The sequence below is a fragment of the Engystomops pustulosus genome, chromosome 4 (assembly GCF_040894005.1).
Source record: "Engystomops pustulosus chromosome 4, aEngPut4.maternal, whole genome shotgun sequence".
NCBI classification, from domain to species: Eukaryota; Metazoa; Chordata; class Amphibia; order Anura; family Leptodactylidae; genus Engystomops; species Engystomops pustulosus.
The window spans coordinates 141120490-141140389 of NC_092414.1; the positions used below are offsets into that span (position 1 = coordinate 141120490).

At 38.5% G+C, this 19900-nt stretch overlaps 1 protein-coding gene across 5 annotated transcripts in view; it reads right to left on the reverse strand.

Moving 5' to 3' along the window:
* The window catches only part of MYO9A (myosin IXA), a 90597-nt gene that overhangs the window by 42014 nt on the left and 28683 nt on the right, over positions 1-19900 (reverse strand). For all 5 annotated transcript variants that reach the window (XM_072147794.1, XM_072147795.1, XM_072147792.1 and 2 more), the window contains exons 2-8: positions 18287-19192; positions 14836-14930; positions 12011-12073; positions 10968-11067; positions 9785-9841; positions 9267-9364; positions 2719-2845 (exon numbers count right to left, since the gene is read on the reverse strand). In XM_072147794.1, coding sequence (XP_072003895.1) covers positions 2719-2845; positions 9267-9364; positions 9785-9841; positions 10968-11067; positions 12011-12073; positions 14836-14930; positions 18287-19132 — 1386 coding nt within the window. In that variant the 5' untranslated portion in view covers positions 19133-19192. The remainder of the gene's footprint in view (positions 1-2718; positions 2846-9266; positions 9365-9784; positions 9842-10967; positions 11068-12010; positions 12074-14835; positions 14931-18286; positions 19193-19900) is intronic.

A 19900-nucleotide genomic window follows, 5' to 3' on the forward strand; every position in this document is an offset into this window, starting at 1 on the left:
GAAAAAAAAGACCATAAACAAAAAACTATACACATTACACGACTGTTATTCAAACAAACAAAAATGTGCCACAGGAAACAGTAAATCTATGGGAGGGAATGAAGCTTTGTATGTTTATACTTGTAATAATCTTTCAGACAACTAAATTTTACAAAATTGAAGGGGTTGGCCACTTTCATGGTTTTTTTAATGTTCATGTTTGGGGACAGGATATTAGGTAAATTGTGTTTTACCTCATCAGTCAGACATTTCTAACCATAAAATGGCCGCTTATTGAGGGTCATGTGATATCTATCCATGAACAATTGCCCTGCCAGGACCTTATAATAGTATCTATGAAAATAAGATCAAAGCTGATTGTTCACGAACAGTTAGAGATCACATGACCCTCCATTTGAAGCCATTTTATGGACAGGAATGTCTGCCCGATGAGGCTTCAATCAACAAATAAATAAATTGGTTTAGAACTTTTAATAACTATATAATGGTAAATCACATAATATCATACATTACAACAAACATGAGATAAAACCCTTTAACAACCTTTCCACATAAATTCAGGAGATTACCAATAATAACCACAAATATTAAGGACACTCAATATTTATTCAAATTACCCAAAATAACATCATTACTTGATGGTCATTTCCCAAATGTGTAAACTAATGAAAAGATGTTTTCTCTATAAAGTCAGTATTTTTTGTGTAGATGAATGCTTCATTGATTTAAGAGTCAGATGACTCAGATGAGATGACACTCAGATGAGTGTGACATGTAAGTACACTATAACAATAATGCATCATTTAGTACATTTCTTAAACATGGAAGTCGTAGAATATACTGGTAACATATCCAACGTAAAATACCCTTCAAATAAGATTATAAATCTAGAGAAAATGGACTGAACTAAAGAGCTAAAATACACAAATAGCACAACACATTGTACCAAAACAGAAAATGCACTTCTCAAAGCCATGCGGGCCAACTATGCACAGGACAAACTTCAGGACTACAATCCTAATTCAAGATGCAGGTATTTTTGCTGCAGGGAAAATGGAGGTTGAACAGATTCATGTGATAATTTTGTCCGACTTCACAGACGTTTCTTTTAAGTATAAATGTATTAGAAAGGGGACATGTTGCCAGAGGGGTTACATAAATCTCTCTTTTCGACTGTAGTTTGGACACAGGAGGAAGGGCATCTTCCACCTCAGCCATAGGCAGGTCACTACTAGCGACAAGCAGCTTCTTATTTAAGATTACATCAGTTATTTTAAATAACTAGACTTAAGGAGACACAGGGACCTTGGAGCACTTTAAAGACATCCTACATACTACAGGCTGGCGTCAAGGCAAAGCAGGGACCCAGCAGATGACTGTAACATGCATGCAATAATATTTTTGCATATAAAACTACTGTATGAATATTGGGTGGGTTTGCATATTAAAGCCAATAAATCTTCATTGCCAAGTTTTAATAGAACAATGAAACACATCACCCCTTGATTCATGCGTTATTGCTGTGAAAGTAGAGAACAATAAAATGGAACCAAGAATTTGGCACTAAAGGAGATCTGTATCAAATATCAGGTTCTTAAGGAAGGATATGAGCATCTGTAACGAATGTCATTGCCTAAATTAATTAATAAGGCCCAGTTCATAGTATCATAGTTTATACAGTTGAAAAAAGACACTTGTCCATCAAGTTCAACCAAGGAAGCCAGTTCATGTTAATTTTTTTTTTTTTTTGTAAATTCTGAAGTGAATTAAAAAAAAGAATTAGAGTACAGTGTTTTTATGGCCACTCCCTCTATGACCCATACTTGGTTGTGGTTTTAAACCAAAACCAAAATACCTAAACACGTGAACACACCCTAAAAAGGCCCATGTTTGTGGTCAGCAGTAGAGAATAAGTATAGCCTTAAATCTCCCACTGCATTTTTCTGATAGTCTAGTTACGCTTCATAGGCTGCAACTCTCGAATTATTTCAAGTTGTAAAACTTTCAGCTGACTGTCTCAACACTGCTTCCATAAAAATGACTGAAATGTGTCCACAAAGTACATACACACCAGCGCAAATACAAATGCACTAAAACATAGTCCAGTACTATTCTGTGCTTCATATACTGCCATCCACAAACAGAGCACACGTGTACACACCAATACAATGGAAATATGACTAGACATTGGAGCACATTTACTTACCCATCCGACGGAGTTCACTGAAAGTGCACTGTAAGACAATAATGGACTCTACCGCGATTCACTAAGATCTTGTGCCGATATCCTGCATGTGTCGCTTGCCCGCTCAGGTCCGATGGAGTTCACCTTCTTTTTAGTGGTGCGTGTAAGTGCATTGGATTTCTACACAATTGAAAGTGAAATCCAGACTCATTTCGAATCAGTCGGATCGTCCGCCAAAAAACAGTCGTGTGCGACACAATCCCAGTGCAGACACCTGTTAAATACCTGTCAAAGCAGTGCAGTCCCCGAAAAAGAAACAGTCCGACAAAAGCGTGATCCGTGACCCTTAGTAAATGAGCCACATAAAGTCAATAGTTTTGTGACTGCTATTTCAGCCATATTGGGTAGATTGAAATTTAGTAATTCAAGGTGACTGAAAAAGCTAAATTATACAAACTCATGTATATGAGCACTTTTACTGTACTTTCAATAACAGAAAACATACAGATGATTTCAGATTTTTTTTGTCCTACCTTTAGGAGGTCAGAAACAATGCGCAGAGTATCAGGATTGGAGATATCAATTGACTCATCTCTATAAGTCTTTCTCTTATACTGTATGTTACCAAGGTGAAGGATTGCAGATAGGAGGGAAACTATCCTGTAAGGTAAAGAAAAAAGGCATTTAAAATAAAAATGTTGAAAAAAAAAACATCAAATAAAGCAACTGTTCAAGCAACTTCTTAACCCCTTAACGCTGAAGCCACTTTTCACCTTCCTGACACGGGCTATTTTTTAAAATCTGACATGTGTCTATTTAAGTGGTTATAACTTTGGAACGCTTTAACATATCCAGTTGATTTTGAGATTGTTTTTTCATGACACATTGTACTTCATGCTGGTTGAGAAATTTAATCAATATATTTAATATTTATTTATGAAATAAATGGAAATTTGGCAAAAATTTTGAAAAAAACAATGTTTTCCAAATTCAAAATTTTCTACTTTTTGTAAAGTTGGTCATATCACTAAAATAACTTGCTAACTAACATTTTCCATATGTCTGCTTTAACTTGGCATAATTTTTCAAACATCTTTTCCTTTTTTTAGGATGCTAGGAGGCTTATAACTTTAGGTGCAATTTTTCAGATTTTCACGAAAATCATCAAAACCTACTTTTGGAGGGTCAATTTAGTTAGAAGTGACTTTATAAGGCCCACATGACAGAAACCCCCCACAAATGACACCATTTTAGAAACTACACCCCTCAAAATATTCAAAACAACCTTTGGGAATTTTGTTAACCCTATGAGCGTTTCATGAGCGTGAAAGATAAATGAAAGTGAAATTACAGAAATGTAATTTTATCTTACTATAGATTCATTGAACACTAAAATTTGCACCTTCACAATGGGTTAAAAAGGAAAATGCATTTTACAATGTTGAGGGCAATTCCTCTTGAGTATGCCAATACCCATTTTGTCACTGTACCCTGCTGTACGGGCACAGTGGGGCACTTGGTATGGAAAGAGCGTTGTTTCGTTTTTGCAGGGCAAAAAGGCTGAAAAAGTTTTCATGTGACAGGATGCATTTGGAGAGCCATAATGGTACCAAAACAGAGAAAAGCCCCAACATGAGACACCATTTTGGAAAGTACACCCCTTGGAGAGTTTAGCAACGTGTAATTTGTGTATTTTCCCCAACAGGTGCTTGATTCAATTAGGCCCCAAAAGGGAAAAAAGGTGAAAATTTTCTCAAAAAAGTCACTTTTACCCAAAATTTTTGTAAGCCACCAGGGATAAAAGATGAAACAACCCCATAAATGTGTAAAACTATTTCTCCTAAGCACAGAACTGCACCACTTTTGCATATAAAGTGTTGTATGGGTGCACAGTAGGGCTCAGAAGGAAAAGAGGGGCTTTGGCGTTTTAGAAGGCAGATTTGACAATAATCCTTTACATGTGTCAGGATGCATTTGGAGAGCCCTAGTGGTACCAAAACAGAGGGGAACCCCAACAAGTGTCACCATTTTGGAAAGTGCACCCTTTGGAGAATTCAACAAGGTGTAATATGTGTATTTTCCCCTACAGGTGTTTGCTTCAATTAGGTCCCTAAAAGGAAAAAGGTGAACATTTTCCCAAAAAAGTCACTTTTACGGCTAATTTTTGTATCCCATAAGGCATTAAAGATGAAACAACCCCAAAAAATGTGTACTAGCATTTCTCCCGAGTATAAAATTGCCCCACACATGCAAATAAAATGTTGTATGGGTACGCAGTGAAGCTCAGAAGGGAAAGAGGGGCGTTGGCCTTTTAGAAGCCAAATTTGACAGACATCCTTTACATGTGTCAGGATGCATTTAGAGAGCCGTAGTGGTACCAAAACAGAGCGGAACCCCAACAAGTATCACCATTTTGGAAAGCACACCCCTTAGAGAATTTAGCAAGGTGTAATATGTGTATTTGTCCATAAAGGTGTTTGATTTAATTAGGACTTAAATAGATAAAAGGTGAACATTTTCTTATAAAGGTCATTGTACCCCTAATTTTATATAGCCACAAGGGATAAAAATATGTAATAACCCCTCAAAATGTGTAAACCTATTTCTCTCGAGTGTAGAAGTACCCCACATGTATATATAAAATGTTGTATGGGCGCACAGTAAAAGGAAAGGGGAATGTTTGCCTTTTAGAAGCCAAATTTGACAGAAATGTTTGACATGCATTTGGAGAACCCTAGTGGTATAAAACAGATAAGAATCCGAAAAGTGACCCTAATTTTTGAACGCACACCCCTTAGAGAATTTTGCAATGTGTAATATATGTATTTGCCCCTACAGGTGAATGATCCAATTAGGCCCGAATCATTAAAAAGGTGAAAATTTTCCTATAAATGTCACTTTACCCCTAATTTATGTAAGCCACAAGGGATAATATATTAAATAACCCCAAAAAAGGTGTAAAACTATTTCTCCCGAGTGTAGAAGTACCCCACATGTGCATATAAAATGCTTTATGGGCGCACAGTAGAGGAAAAGAGGGATGTTTGTCTTTTAGAGGCCAAATTTGTAAGAAATCCTTCACATGTGTCAGGATACATTTGGAGAGCCGTAGTGGTACCAAAACAGAGGAAAACCCGAAAAGTGACCCTAATTGTTGAATGTACACCCCTTGGTGAATATAGCAAGGTGTAATATGTGGTGTAGTGTAATACACGTGGTGAAATGAGCATTTTGAACATATAGGTGGTTTCCAAATATGATGTGCAATGGAGTCCGAGATGGAAATTTCAATTATTTCTGGAAAGTTCAGTGCCCATTATGTGGCGCCCCTTATGAGATAATGGAGGGGTATAGGGAGCAACGGGACATAACAGTTGTTACAATTATTCATTTTACCGAAATTAATTCACAATAGGTTGGGCGTGAATTGTGAATGTCTAGTGTATAAGGAGGTAGAATATACCAGGGGACCAACTAAACTTTTGTCACTCTGGAGGTGTCGCAGGTCTCTTACCGTAGTAGTATATAGTGTCCATCCTTAGTATATAGTGTCCATCCTAACTCCTCTTTTGGAACAGACTCTTTATTGAGTCCTACCATTAGAAGCAGCAGAATTCACCGGGAAAATGCTGTCCTGGCAAAACACAGGAACATCTAAACCAGAGGTACTGGGGCCCCGTCCTTCTTGTCCCAATATTAGTTTCCTAATATCTTCCTCTTGAAAACGGAGAAATGATACGGCAGGACGTGCACATTGGAACAGCACGTAAGAGTTGTACAGCATCATCTGAACAATGTGCACAGCCAGCACTTTTGTACCATATCTTCGTTTTAGTAGGGAAATTATCGCCAAGTGTTGCTCTTATTCACCCTAGCGATGCCTATTGTGACGAATATTGCTGCTTTTGGCTGGACCAAATCGACCAGCAAATAGCGGCAAACATGGACAGAGGGGGGCAACAAAACCCCTCTGGACCGCAAGGCAAAATTGGTGGCTGTCAGGAACAGCCGCCACCCTGCCCCGATCACCGTGTCTACAGACATGGTGACCGGTATTACTGACGTCATAAGTAAATTCGCTTCTATTGGCTCGTCTGAATTGATGAGCCAATATCAGCGATAATAAACTGGGGGTGTGTGGGGGGGACGTAACCCTTCTGGTCCATGGGGCAGGATGGATGGCTGTGAGGAACAGCCGCCGTCTTACCCCGATCAGTGAACAGCCGCCGTCTTACCCTGACCGGTGTTGGCAAGTCACTACCCGCCGCACCGTTCTATAACAACGCTCGTTGGGAATAGGCTATACAATCTTTATTTATTTTTTAAGCAATTTAGACAAATAAGGGCTTATTTTTTGCGAGACGAGATGCACTGTAAAAAAGCCTTAATTTTAGTGGGTTTTTAGCTTATTGAAGAAATTTTATTAACTTTTTACGTGTGGAGGAAAATAAAATCATCAATTCTTGTTTGGGATTTTTAGCATTTTTTTTGGGGGGGGTGTTCACTGTAGCATAACAATAATATATTATCTTTATTCTACGGATCACTACGATTACGGCGATACCTCATTTATATAGTTTTATTTTTATTTGTCCAATTTTATTGAAGGAAAACTAGAATAGAAAAAATTGCATTTGTTTTAGTATTGCCATTTTTATAGTGGCATAATTATAGTATTTTTTGGTTTACGGAGCTGGTTGTAAGCTTATTTTTTGTGTAACAAGTTGCTCTTTTTATTGGTATCATTTTGGTGCTTGTAACTTTTTCGGATCACTTTTTAGAACATTTTATGTAAAGCTATTTGATAAAAAGTTTTAATTTTTGGCAAGTTTTTGGGTTTTTTTTTTTACCACGTTCACCGAGCGGGTCCAATTATGATTAGGATTTATTGTACAGATTGTTACGGACGCGGCGATACCAAATAAGTGGGGTTTTTTCGTGATTTAGTGTTTTTTATACTTTATTACTTGTGTAAAGGGAAATGTGGTGTTTGGGGGGACTTTCACTTTCTTTTATTATTTATTTTTATTGTAAAAAACCTTTATTTATTTATTTTTCCTTTTTTTACAGTTAATGACATCTAAGCTTGAACAAGTGATCTTCTGATCACTTGTTCAAGCTTTTTTACAGGTTACACAGTGCAATACAGATGTATTGCACTGTGTAATGTAAGACACTGAGCATGCTGCGCATGTCCAGTGTCTTACAACCGGGTCCTGTCAGAAGGCAGGGGACCCGACACCGGGATTAAGATCTCGCAGCCCCGGGCACCGGCAGTCCCGGGGCTGCGATCGGAGGAGCGGACCCCCCCGGTAAGCGCCGCGGGGGGGTCCGATTCAGCTTAAAGAATCTTTAAATGCCTCTAACACGCCTCCGATCGCGGGTGTTAGAGGCGGGTGTCAGCTATAACATATAGCCGACACCCGCAGCTTCTGGCGCCGGCTCCGTTCAGGAGCCAGAAGCTTGACGTAATAGTACTGCATTTTGCGGGAACGCACCTCCCGCGATGCAGTACTATTACGTCAAATGTCGGGAAGGGGTTAAAGGTAGATCCAGTGGCAGGTTCTTCTAATATAGAGTTGAATTGCCCTTTTTAGGGCCAATTCTTTTGTGGTCCAGAACTTTTAGAAATTTTAATTCCCCCAATATGCAAATTTCCTAAAGAGGCTACAGGGGCGTGGAGTAGCCGGAGCGGAGGCTACACAGCGCGGCTACTCCACGCCCTGGTAGCCTCTTGCATTCTGCCAACCAATCCATCTTTAACGTACAGCTACGAGGAACTGCGCGCAGAACCCAGCTTCGTAGATAAGTGTGCACATCTCCTAATAGTTGCGCGCTGAAGATGCATTGGTAGGTGGAACGCAAGAGGCTACTGCGGCATGGAGTAGCCGCAATGTGTAGCCTCAGCCCCAGTAGCCTCTTTAGGAAATTTGCATATTGGGGGAATTAAAATGTATAAAACTTCTGGACCTGAAAGAATCAGCCCTAAAAAGGGCTATACTAATAGTTTTCGGACTATAAGGCGCATCATCAATAAATGGCTGCTAATAGGCTCATAGGCTCTAATATAAGGCGCACCTGATTATAAGGCGCACCTGATTATAAGGATGAATGACCAGCAGGTGGCAGACCTGTGCACAGTTCAAGGCAGCTGTTGTCTGTAACTATGGTTCATATATAAGGCGCACTGCACTATAAGGCGCACCTTTGATTTCTAAGAAAATCAAATGATTTTTTGTGCGCCTTATAGTCCGAAAAATACAGTATACATTAGAGGAACCTGCCACTGGATCTACCTTAATAGGTAGATCTGTGGTGCTAGGTTTCCTTTAAATGAGTAAGCAACAGAAAGAAACATAACGATGAGTGAGTACAACTATCTACTATGTAAACTTATGTTAATATGGGTAGAAATACTATCCACATGCTGTGTAACTGCAAATGATAGATTTGAAACCTGCATGTCAATGTAGAAGTAGATTTTGACCTTTACAAAGCAGCTGAAAATGTTTCCCCTAAAAATAGTTTAAGGTTTTTCTATTGCACGCCTTACAAGATGTCTGGAGTCACCTTTCTTACATTTTTGAGACTTTTCATGGTGCTTGTGCTCATTTGCGAATTTGTTTGCGCCTAAAACAGTCTCCCTTCACAGTTTGCCATTGTCTAGTTAACTGCAATGATCCCGGAGTTATCACCTGATTCCAAATGTGAAAGCTGCAACTTTTTTTAAAAAATGTCACAAAAAAGTCGCAAATTCTAAGGCTTTTAGAGACTTTTTGTGACTTTTGTTTTAAAAAGTCAAACTCACTAAAGACAAAACACCACACACGCATCAAACCGCTACGAAACAAACGACCAGCGGAAAAGCCAAGAAAAGTCCCAAAAAACGGACAAAGCCAGACATGATACATGTGCCCCAATGTGATACATTTGTTCTATATTAAAGTGTAAATAAAAAACTTTTTTTTTACTATTACAAGTAAGTGTGAGCAAAATAAAAGAATGTAAATCTCCTCACAACTGTTGTCAGATTAGGACTTTCTTATTATTCTTTATTTTACATGGGATACACAGTACTTACTGTTTACGTGTGGCTGACAGGAAGCCAACCATTTCCATTGCCAGCTGCAGACGCTCAAAGTCATGTCTCAGGTCCTCGCCCTCCCCGCTCAAGGAATCCTGGAATATTCAAGACGCTGTCAAAATCTGACAAAGCTCCAACAGTATCCAACAGTTTAAACACAAAACATCATTGTCCAAAACAACCCAATACTGTAGTTACAATTTAAAGGGACACAAGCTTTTACACCACTAAGCTAATAGCAACCTCAGGTGAGAGTTTCTTTGCCACAGTCCAGAGGACACTAAAAGCATACAGAGACCAAGATAGAGGAATGAGAAATAGCACTTCCACTCCAGCCTCTTGTTGTTAAAATGCAACAGTTATCCTATAAAATTAAGGAGGGAATGCTAAAAGGGATTTTTCATAACCTACATGAGGATGCTGATATCTCACTTGTGTAAAAGCTGCTGACAAGTGCTCTTTAAAATATAACCACATGCAATGCAAGATGTGGCAAAACTGAATAAAACACTTACTGTTTCATCTTCACCATCATAGTCTCCCCAGTGTTGTCTCTGTGGCTTCCGCTGCCTCTGAAACGGTCATGGAAAAATACAAATAATTCCATATTTCACACTGTAACCTTGTCTCACAATGGTTTTTAAAAGGATTCTCATTTTCTAGTATACATGTGCAGCAGAGTTTCCACATTTATTACAAAATGGAAAATTTACCAGATTTACTAAACCCGCACTCTCTTGCATTTTACATCAGGATCCTCAAAAATATTATCTGATAAATCTGTAAATGTGTTGTGGAATATGATGGCGCTATATAAAGATTTATTATTTACTTATTTACATGGCCTCACAGACAAAAAACAAATGTAACCGGAAACACAATTGCTTACCAGACCCACAGCCAAAATGTGAGGGAGAAAGTAGCAAACAGGGACTTAAACAGTTAACACTTAATCGTATCATATTTTTCTATGTAATAGTTTTCTTAATGTAAAGACATAAAAAGCATTTGCTTGTGATTTTCCTGTAATTCTTTAATACATGTGCAGAAGTATTGGATTTAGGCTACATTCACACTGCAGTGCACGGGGAGAGGAGGAGGTGAGCGCAGTTCACCCCCGCCCCTCTCCATAGGAACATATGGCGCACAGCGCCATAAAACGGAGAAAGATAGGACATGTCCTTTTTTTTTCCCAGGGTACAGAGCGGTACGGTGTGCGGCACCATACCGCTCCCGTTGGGCGCTGTGCGCCCATTGCTGTCTATGGGGGACGTATATACGTCGCCCGTATATACGTCCCCCATACGGCAGTGTGAATGTAGCCTTACAGTGAGTATCGAAAGTATTCACCCCCTTAAATTTTTCACTCTGTTTCATTGCACAAATGTTTCATTGACCAGATAAAAAAGTTCTATTTTTGCTCATTAATGTACACTCTGCGCCACATTTTGTGGTCAAGATGGGGTACAGGGTGTACAATGATGATCCTACCAATTGGCTGCAATGAACCAGTGAACGAGTGAAAAATGTAAAGGGATCTGAATACTTTCTGTACCCAGTGTATCCAACAGCTGAAATCTTTTGGAATAACAACAATATTTACCTAATTTTTTTATTTTTACCAAACTATTATTTTCATTATTTAATACAAATCCACCAGTTAAAATTAAACATTTATTGGGATCATTTCAGTCTTACCTGGTTTAAGTAATGGTAGTTTTCTGGACGATCAAGGTGAAATTCAGTTTTTTCCTCTTCACTTGCTCCAGCCAAGAGATAGTAAAATACATGGTAATTCCTATCAGAAGACAATTGCAAAACTGAAAAATCTTTAACGTGTAACTTATATAAACTATTCTTTTATGAGAGAAAAGAAAAAATGGTTTCTAACTTTAAGTTTTGCTGAAGTTTGTATGTAAGGATTCTTTGTAGCTTTTCTGAATGTTTTAAATATGTAATGATTAAATGAGCAAAAAAAAAAAAATGAGGGGAAAAAAATAAAATAAAAAAACAAAAACAAATAAACAGAACAAATGTAATGTGCAAGAGGGCTATGCAAAACACTGCGAAACTTGCAATATGTATGCCTGTGTTAGTGAACTTTGAGTGTCCCCCGTTTAAAACAACGCTGCCAACACTTGTCCAAGAGTTGGCAATGCACAGGTCCCTCTGGTATATCTAGAGGAAGTGGTTAGGGATGGCTGAAATCTATTATGTACCCATGTGGAAAGACACCAAAACAGTAGCTTCAAAAAACAGAAAACAAATTGCAAAAATAAAGGACTATTTTTGAAATACATAACAAAACTAAAAGTAGTCTGTGGGTATATACAGGGAAGTGGGCGCTGATCGGGAGGCATTTCAGCAGAGAAAAAGATTTCTCAAAAAAAAGATGTATATGGAAAGTACACTGTACAAAGCACCACATTACTAATGAGCTACATATTACTTAATTTTATTATGTAGAGTCTTAAAGTGGCAGATAACGTCATGTTTTTAGAACCCTGGGAGTGTAATCAGGCAGTCAGAAATTCCACCATGTCTATTACAGTACGCTGTAGCGCTGTTGGACACTTCTCTTCCTTATTCCACGTCTTTGGTTTGCTTTTCTTTTTCTCTATAGCTTTTGCTGGTTTATTCAAAAACTGTATTGAGCCCTCCATTAATAGCAGTCTGCTGGTACACATTTCCTCTGTAGGCTGCTTGCTGTCTTTATATACACCTTACGTGGTCACACTCACCTCTCTTGTTGTTCCTGGTAAACAAGCCTAGACTTCTCCAATAGATATTTTTCCACATAAGCTCTGCAAAGATATAAATGTCCATATTAAAACATTAAGTTTTCATCTAAAACTAACACTATTTAAGGGGTTAGAAACACAATTTCGGTATAGAGTATAGAGGCACACTTGAGAGTTTTGAACGGCTGTGAAATTTTTATTATTAATTAGCTGTAGATCCCGGCATTGCCTGGGATAGTAAGTAACTGCTCTTAGCTTAAACAAGATAAATAGAATTGATTAACAAAAAAATATTATCTATGTATCCATCTCTCACTGCCCGTCTGTCTCTCTTAGTCAGTCACTGTCCCTGCCCGTCTCTCTCTCAGTCATTCACTCTTCCTATCTGTGTGTCTCTCTCAGTCAGTCACTCTCTCTGCCACTCTCCCTGTCTGCCTCACCTGTCGCAGAATAGCAACCAAACACGCCTTCGCTTTCCAAAATCCACTTATAAGGAACCATATACAGGAGCCTGCTGTGGCAGAATAGCAACCAAACACACCTCAGCAGGCTCCTGTGTATGGTTCCTAATAAGTGGATTTTGGAAAGCAGAGGGTGAAAATTTTGTCTTAAAACCTAGTCTACGGCGTTCCCCAAGTGGCCATGCAAAATAGATCTTTTTGCGGACATACATACATAAATAATTTTGCTACTAGGATTATATATAGAATTCAGCTTGGCTTGCCACCTAAAGGTGCTTCTTGTCACACACACACTGCATGCTGGTGTTTCCCAAACACCTAAAGCACCAAGCTAAATATTGCATGAAAACCAATTTGGGAAATGATTTATAGTCCATAAGTGATAAAATAACGGAAAAATTGCTATAAATAACAAATGCATTTAACCCCCTAACAACTTTTCCCTTTTTCATGATTGCGTTTCTGTTTTTTGTTCCCCACCTACAAAAATCCATAAATTCTTTATTTTTCCATGTATAGAGCCGTGTTGGGCTTGTTTTCTAACCCCAACTTCCACTATATTCGTTTGGCCGGTACAATCTGGGAGATATCAACTTTATATAGGTTTCAATATGTTTTAATAGATTTTTAAAAATTAAAACCTTTAGTTTGAAAAAAAATTCTTACATCTGCCATCTTTTGGTGCTAATAACTTTTTCATACTAAAACGTACAGATATTTGTGTGGTCTCTTTTTTTGCAACATAGGATGAAGTTGTAATTGTTACTATTTTGGGGACTCTGACCTTTTGATCACTTTTTTATTAAAATTGTTCGGAAATAGCGAAATAGTGGGAATTCTGAGATTTGTGCATTATTTTCCGTTACAGGGTTCAACACCGGGAATAACCATTTTTATATTTTGATTTAGATCAGGTATTTTGGGAAGCGGCAATACCCAACAGGTGTATGATTTATTTATTTTTTTGTTTATTTTTATATGACTTCTAGGGAAAGGGGGTGATTTGAACTTTTAAGGGTTTTTTCTGTTTTGTTTTTACATTTTTTTTTAGACCTCCATGGATACTTTAACCTTTGGGTGCCTGATCTCCTTTACCATATACTGCAATAATGCAGTATTGCAGTAAATGGCAGCTTTGCTAGTGATCTCTAGAGATCAGGCGGAATGACTAGCATACTAGACTATACTATAATAGTCTAGTATGGACTCTATTGATAAAAAAAAAAAAAAAAAAAAGTACAATAGTAAGACACCAAAAAAACATGATAATTGAATGTCCCTCCACCACAATAAATTGTAAAATATTCCACTGTCACTGCTCCTATATAAACTTTCTTTTTGAGCCGTGACAGACGTATGCGTTTGGGTGCTAATCTTGCTGAAATGCATGGACTCGGCTTTCCCTCATAACACAGTCGGCCATGATCATATAGTGGTGGATCTATGAGACTAGAGAGGGAAAGCTAGCCGAGCAGTGTGTGAACGACTAGGGCTTGCGTTTGTGATATCGTACACCCAGTTGCCAGGCCCAATAAAAAAGTTTATATAGGACCAGTGACTGGAGTATTTTTCAATTTATTGTGGTGGAGGGACATTAAATTATCAGTTTTTTGCTCTCTTATTATTTTACTTTTTTTCAATAAAGGTTATGTTTTAACACTCTATACTCCTGGTATATTTAAGCAGTGAATAATTAAACTTCAGAGAGGTGAATAACTTGTATATTGGTAAACAGTGAATTAATCCAATATGGACACCCGGCTATCATAGTAGCAGATTGCCGCCAACTGATGGCCTCACAGGGGGCGGCGATCAAATCCAATATGGAGGTGCGCATGCAGCTTTGCCGGAAGCATTTACTTAGTTACCGTGGAGGCTGCTGTAATTTCATGTGATTAGATACATACATGGGGCGCATTTTACAAATGTACCGGGCATAGGACCTTAGATGACATCACCCTGGTAACATAACATGAAGTGCTGAATAGTAAGGAGGCATAAGCGATGGGGAGGAGTAGATGGGAGGGGCTGGTCACACAGGACACACCCCTTCTGATGCCAGGTAATTTAAAATAAAGTTGATTTAAGGGGATGTAAGGGAAATAATTTTTAGCTAAAAGAAGGGTGCAATTTAGTTAATAGGGCTCTGTCAGAACCTGGAACTAGCTGTATTTCTGAAAATGAGTTAATAGGCTCCCTTAAAGCAGTGGAAAATGTTGGGAACTTTGCTCTCAAAAGCCTAAGGCAGTAACACAATCACTTTTAAACATCATCCTTTAACAAATGTAAATACACATGCACAAAACAAACTGACAACAATAAAATCTGAGTCACAACCAACTACCACAATGTAGCATGTCTTACCCTCGTACTGTTCCTGTCTCGTGGTAGTTGACTTGGATGAATTTACCAAAGCGGCTGGAATTGTTGTTCTGAGATGTCTTAGCATTTCCAAAAGCCTAAAATGGACAATAAAAAGAGGGGCAAGTTTAAAAGTGGATACTCATTCAAACAACAGTATGAAGATCTAAAGCATCTTGCATATACTCTACAAAACATGAGATTTCTGAATCTTCTTCTAAAGGTTCTTCTTGGTCTTAGCATAGTGGCAAAAAGGTCTTGTGTAACTGGATGAAGTGTATTTTGCTGTAGACTGCACTGACTGAGTAACTTAAGTTTTGAATATACTTTATTAAATAAATATGTTCTTATGTCTTACTATTTTGCTTCCCTTCTTCCATATTTAAAGGGGCATTCTCATCTGGGCATTGACATTTAAATAGATATATATATCTATCTATATATATCTATCACACACACACTTGGCCACCATTGCCAGGGTATGGGGGTGGTCGTATCTAAGGACAACTATCTCCTTTGTAAGGGACAACATGGCTACATTTATGAGAAATTGTCTTCACAAAAGGTACATTTTCTTTTTAAAAAATCCAATTAAAGAAAAGTAAATATGTGGTAAATGCATTAAATTAAATGTGAATGCCCAGATGAGAATAATCCAAAATTTTGAAAATCCGATTATTATTAATCCTAAAAATTATTATGTCTGTGGTTTAGGTTGTCAAAATATTCTGACTTGAATACAAATTTACCTTGGGAAGAAATCTACAGAACCCATCCTGTACGTAACCCAAGAACTGCCTGTACAGTTACTTTCTGGAAACCCTGGTGTATACTTTAACCCCTTAACGCTCTGCGCCGTAGCTCTACGGCGCAGAGGTATAAGGGATGTATGAAGAGGGCTCACGGGCTGAGTCCTCTTCATACAGAGGTGGGGGTTTTTGCATTTTGGATATAAAACATAACAAACAGTAAAAATCACAAACATATTAGGTATCGCCGCGTCCCAAAATGCCCGATCTATCAAAATATAAAAACGGTTACGGCCGGCGGTGACCTCCGAGGCGGGAAATGGCGCCCAAAATGTCCGAAATGCGACTTTTACACCTTTTTACATAACATAAAAAATGAAATAAAAAATGATCAAAATGTCGCACAGACCTCAAAACGGTAGCAATGAAAACGTCGCCTCATTTCGCAAAAAATGACCCCTCACACATCTCCGTGCGCCAAAGTATGAAAAAGTTATTAGCGTCAAAAGATGGCAAAAAATTTTTTTTCTTTTTTGTACACATTCGTTTAATTTTTGAAAATGTATTAAAACACAATAAAACCTGTATAAATTTGGTATCACCGCGATCGCACCGAACCAAAGAATAAAGTAGGCGTGTTATTTGGAGCGAAGAGTGAAAGTCGTAAAAACTGAGCCCACAAGAACGTGCGGTTTTTTTTCAATTTTTCCACATTTGGAATTTTTTTTCAGCTTCGCAGTACACGGCATGTTAAAATAAATAACATTACGGGAAAGTAAAATTTGTTACGCACAAAATAAGCCCTCACACAGGTCTGTACACGGAAAAATGAAAAAGTTATGGATTTTTGAAGTTGGAGAGCGAGAAATTAGCAGAAAAACCCTCCGTCCTTAAGGGGTTAAATGGAGTTGGGGGAAAACAATTTGAAAAGAAAGTTATTGTACAATACAACATGACCTCCTTTTCTCATAAGTATCCACTGAATGACTTCATAAACCCATAATGAATTGCAGACTCTTTAGTTACTGAATAGTGTCCAAATAGACTTGTTTGTTCTATTAGATTGACACAGACAAGACACAGCCTGAAAAAGGATAGCCACATACATAAGATTAATGTGGGTCAAACCTGAGATTTTGGCTGGACCAGCCAGATAGGTTGTGCGATTCCCAGAAAAAAGCTGGAAATGCAGGAACGCGAAATACAAAATTAAAGTATATTTTTTAAATATCCACCGTTTCAGTGATGGAAATTTTGTGACTAGACTGCCAAGTGTTATATGGCTTTTTTGGGGGTAGTCACACACCCCTTTAACTCTTTCATAATAACAGATGTAGGGAATGATAAGGGCCATGTTGTTGTATTTCAATATGCTCAAACTTTTTGTTATACAGGCATATCCATCATAGCGAGTTAGATAGAAGGAATGACCCTTTATCCGATTCAAAACAGATGTACTATTGGCTGATGTTAAGTGAAATAGGGTCATTCAACTATATATAACCAGTCATAAGGTTGCAATATACATAAGATATATACGATAGGTAAACCTGCCAATTTCAGTGGATTAAACTAACCATCCCTCCAGTCCTTCTGTTCTCTGAGAGTGAAAAATAGTAAAAATAAAAAATAGTTAAAAAAAAAATTATAATTAAAAAACCCTAAAAATTCAAATCACCCCCCTTTTCCCTTGACTCATATAAATATAAACATTAAAAATCATGAACACATTAGTTATCATCGTGTCCGAAAATGCCTGATCAGAATATAATAACAGGTTTTCACTGCGTTTAACCCCGTAACGGAAAATAGTGCCCAAAGTCGAAAATGGCACTTTTTTGCCATTTTGAAAAAATCTATAAAAAGTGATCAAACGGTCGTACAGTTCTAAAATTGATAGCATTGAAAACATCATCATAAGTCACATAAAGGACACCACCCACAGCTCTGTACACCAAAGTATGAAAAAGTTATTAGCATCAGAATATGACAAAATAAAAAAAAATGTAAAAAAAATTGTACAGAAGGTTTTAATTTTTGTAAATGTATGAAAACATTATAAAACCTATACAAATGTTGTATTCCTGTGATCGTACCGACCCAAACAATAAAGTACACTAGTCATTTGGGGCACACAGGGAAGGCTGTAAAATCCAAGCTCACAAGAAAATGCTGTAATTGCGTTTTTTCACCATTTCCACTGCATTTGGATTGCATTTTTCCTGCTTCCCAGTACATGGAATGGAATATTCAATAGCATCACTATGAAGTGCAATCTGTTACGCAGAAAAAAAGCCCAAACACAGCTCTTTATGTGTAAAAATAAAAGTTATAGATTTTTGAAGGTGGGGAGTTAAAAATGGAAATGAGTGTGTGGCCAGATTTAGGCTTGGCGTATATCAAACTTTTGGCCATATTAGAGAAGTAAAAGTATGTGTGCACATGTAAGTGATAAGGAGGATAGTGAGATTTTTTCAGAATTTTGCTGACTCGCATAAAAGTTTTATCTACAATATGAGTCACAAAAAAGTTCAGGCTAATAGTAATAAATCATAACAATTCTTTCCTTTTTGAATATGCATGAGAAAAATGAAAGCTATATATCTTATTTTATGTAGGTGGCCTGGCATGGGACTGGCATAGAGGGTGATGGGAGAAACATCCAAAGAGCTGAAGTCATATGGTTTAATAAGGAATATCCTAACCTCCAGCACGGGTCCAGCTCCTAGTATTATCTGCTCCACTCCACTGGCATATCCCTTCTGACTAAGGGCAGTCAAATGATGGATTAGAAAATTTGTGCTTTGAGTCTTTCCAGAACCAGTTTCCCCCGAAATAACAATGCACTGGTTCCGCTGGCGACGGAGCATAGCATGGTAAGCTGCATCTGCCACGGCATATATGTGAGGTTCCCGTTCTCCCAGTCTTCGGTTATCATACATCTTCACATATTTAGGGTTATATATCGGTAAGAAACGGAATGGGTTAACCGCCACCAAGATGCTTCCAACATAAGTGTAGATCTTCTCTTGTCGAAAGCGTGTTCTAAGAGTCTCAAGCAATGTCCTCTCACTTAGATCAGGCAATCCACATAGGTCCTCACATTCTGGTCCCTGCTCCTGGGGAAGGAACCCCCTCTCAACCATGCGCCTGCGCTCTTCTGTCACTTTTAACCAAGACTGGAGACTGCCATAGTGGATGGAGCCGTCCACATTTTTTTCCCTCAGGAGAAATCGATAGTCCTCTCCAGACCCACGAGCCTCTAAGGCAAGTCTGGGCCACAGCATCATGCGCTGGACTGGACAGTCAGTAGGGTTAAGGATCCACTCTTCTCCACCAAACTCCTTGACCTCAGCCAGAACATAGCACTTGGCTCTGTCCAAGTGCAATGCCGTAATGACAGCATCAATGACATCAGCAGCTGTGGTGTGCCAGCGGGCGGGTACCGGACAGTAGATGACATCTGGAGATATGCTGCCAGGATACACCTGCAGAGTGAACTCTTCATCCAGCAGGCGGCGTCGCCCACCGCCACCCCCCACCTCTGACATGGCGGCACTCCGTGTCCCATCAGAAGGAGTGTGGACGGTTCCCCGTCAGTGGGGGGACACCTGTAAAACAGAAGGAGTGTTAGATATTAAGGCACTAGTAAATAACTTTTTAACAAGCAAGTTAAATATTAAAAGATCTAAAACCAAGTTTAGGTAATAACTTCATGAGTCACTTGAAAAACTAATTCACTAATTCCTGAACACATATTTTTACTGTGTATAAGGCAATTGTTGGTGCACTAAAGCAAGAGAAATTGGAGAGAAAATCCTTACCCTCTGTGAATGTGAGGTTAACCCCTTTACGCTTTTTGGCGGATATCTGTGAAGGGTGTATGAAGAGGGCTCACGGGCTGAGCCCTCTTCATACAGAGATGGGCTTTGCTGCATATTGCTTGCACCGATCGCGGGTGTTAACCTGTTGTTTGCCGCCGGCAAAGTCGCCGGCGGCACTTAACATGTGGCAGCGCATGGGCCATCTAACCCTCGGTCGTCGCTCCCCCGAACGTCATCGGGGGGCGGCATTCGGTTGCCATGGTAGGCAATCTAGTTTCTGAGTATTCGTTACAATGAGCCAGTGGCTCATTGTAATGAAGGACCTGCAAAAATGCCATATACTGCAATACAGTTGTACAGTTGGTAGGAACGATCTGACCATCTAGGGTTAATGTACCCTAGAGGGTCTAAGAAATAGTGAAAAAAAAAAAAAAAAAAAAGTTTAAAAATGTAAAAAATTAATAAAGTATTAAAAGTTCAAATCACCCCCCTTTC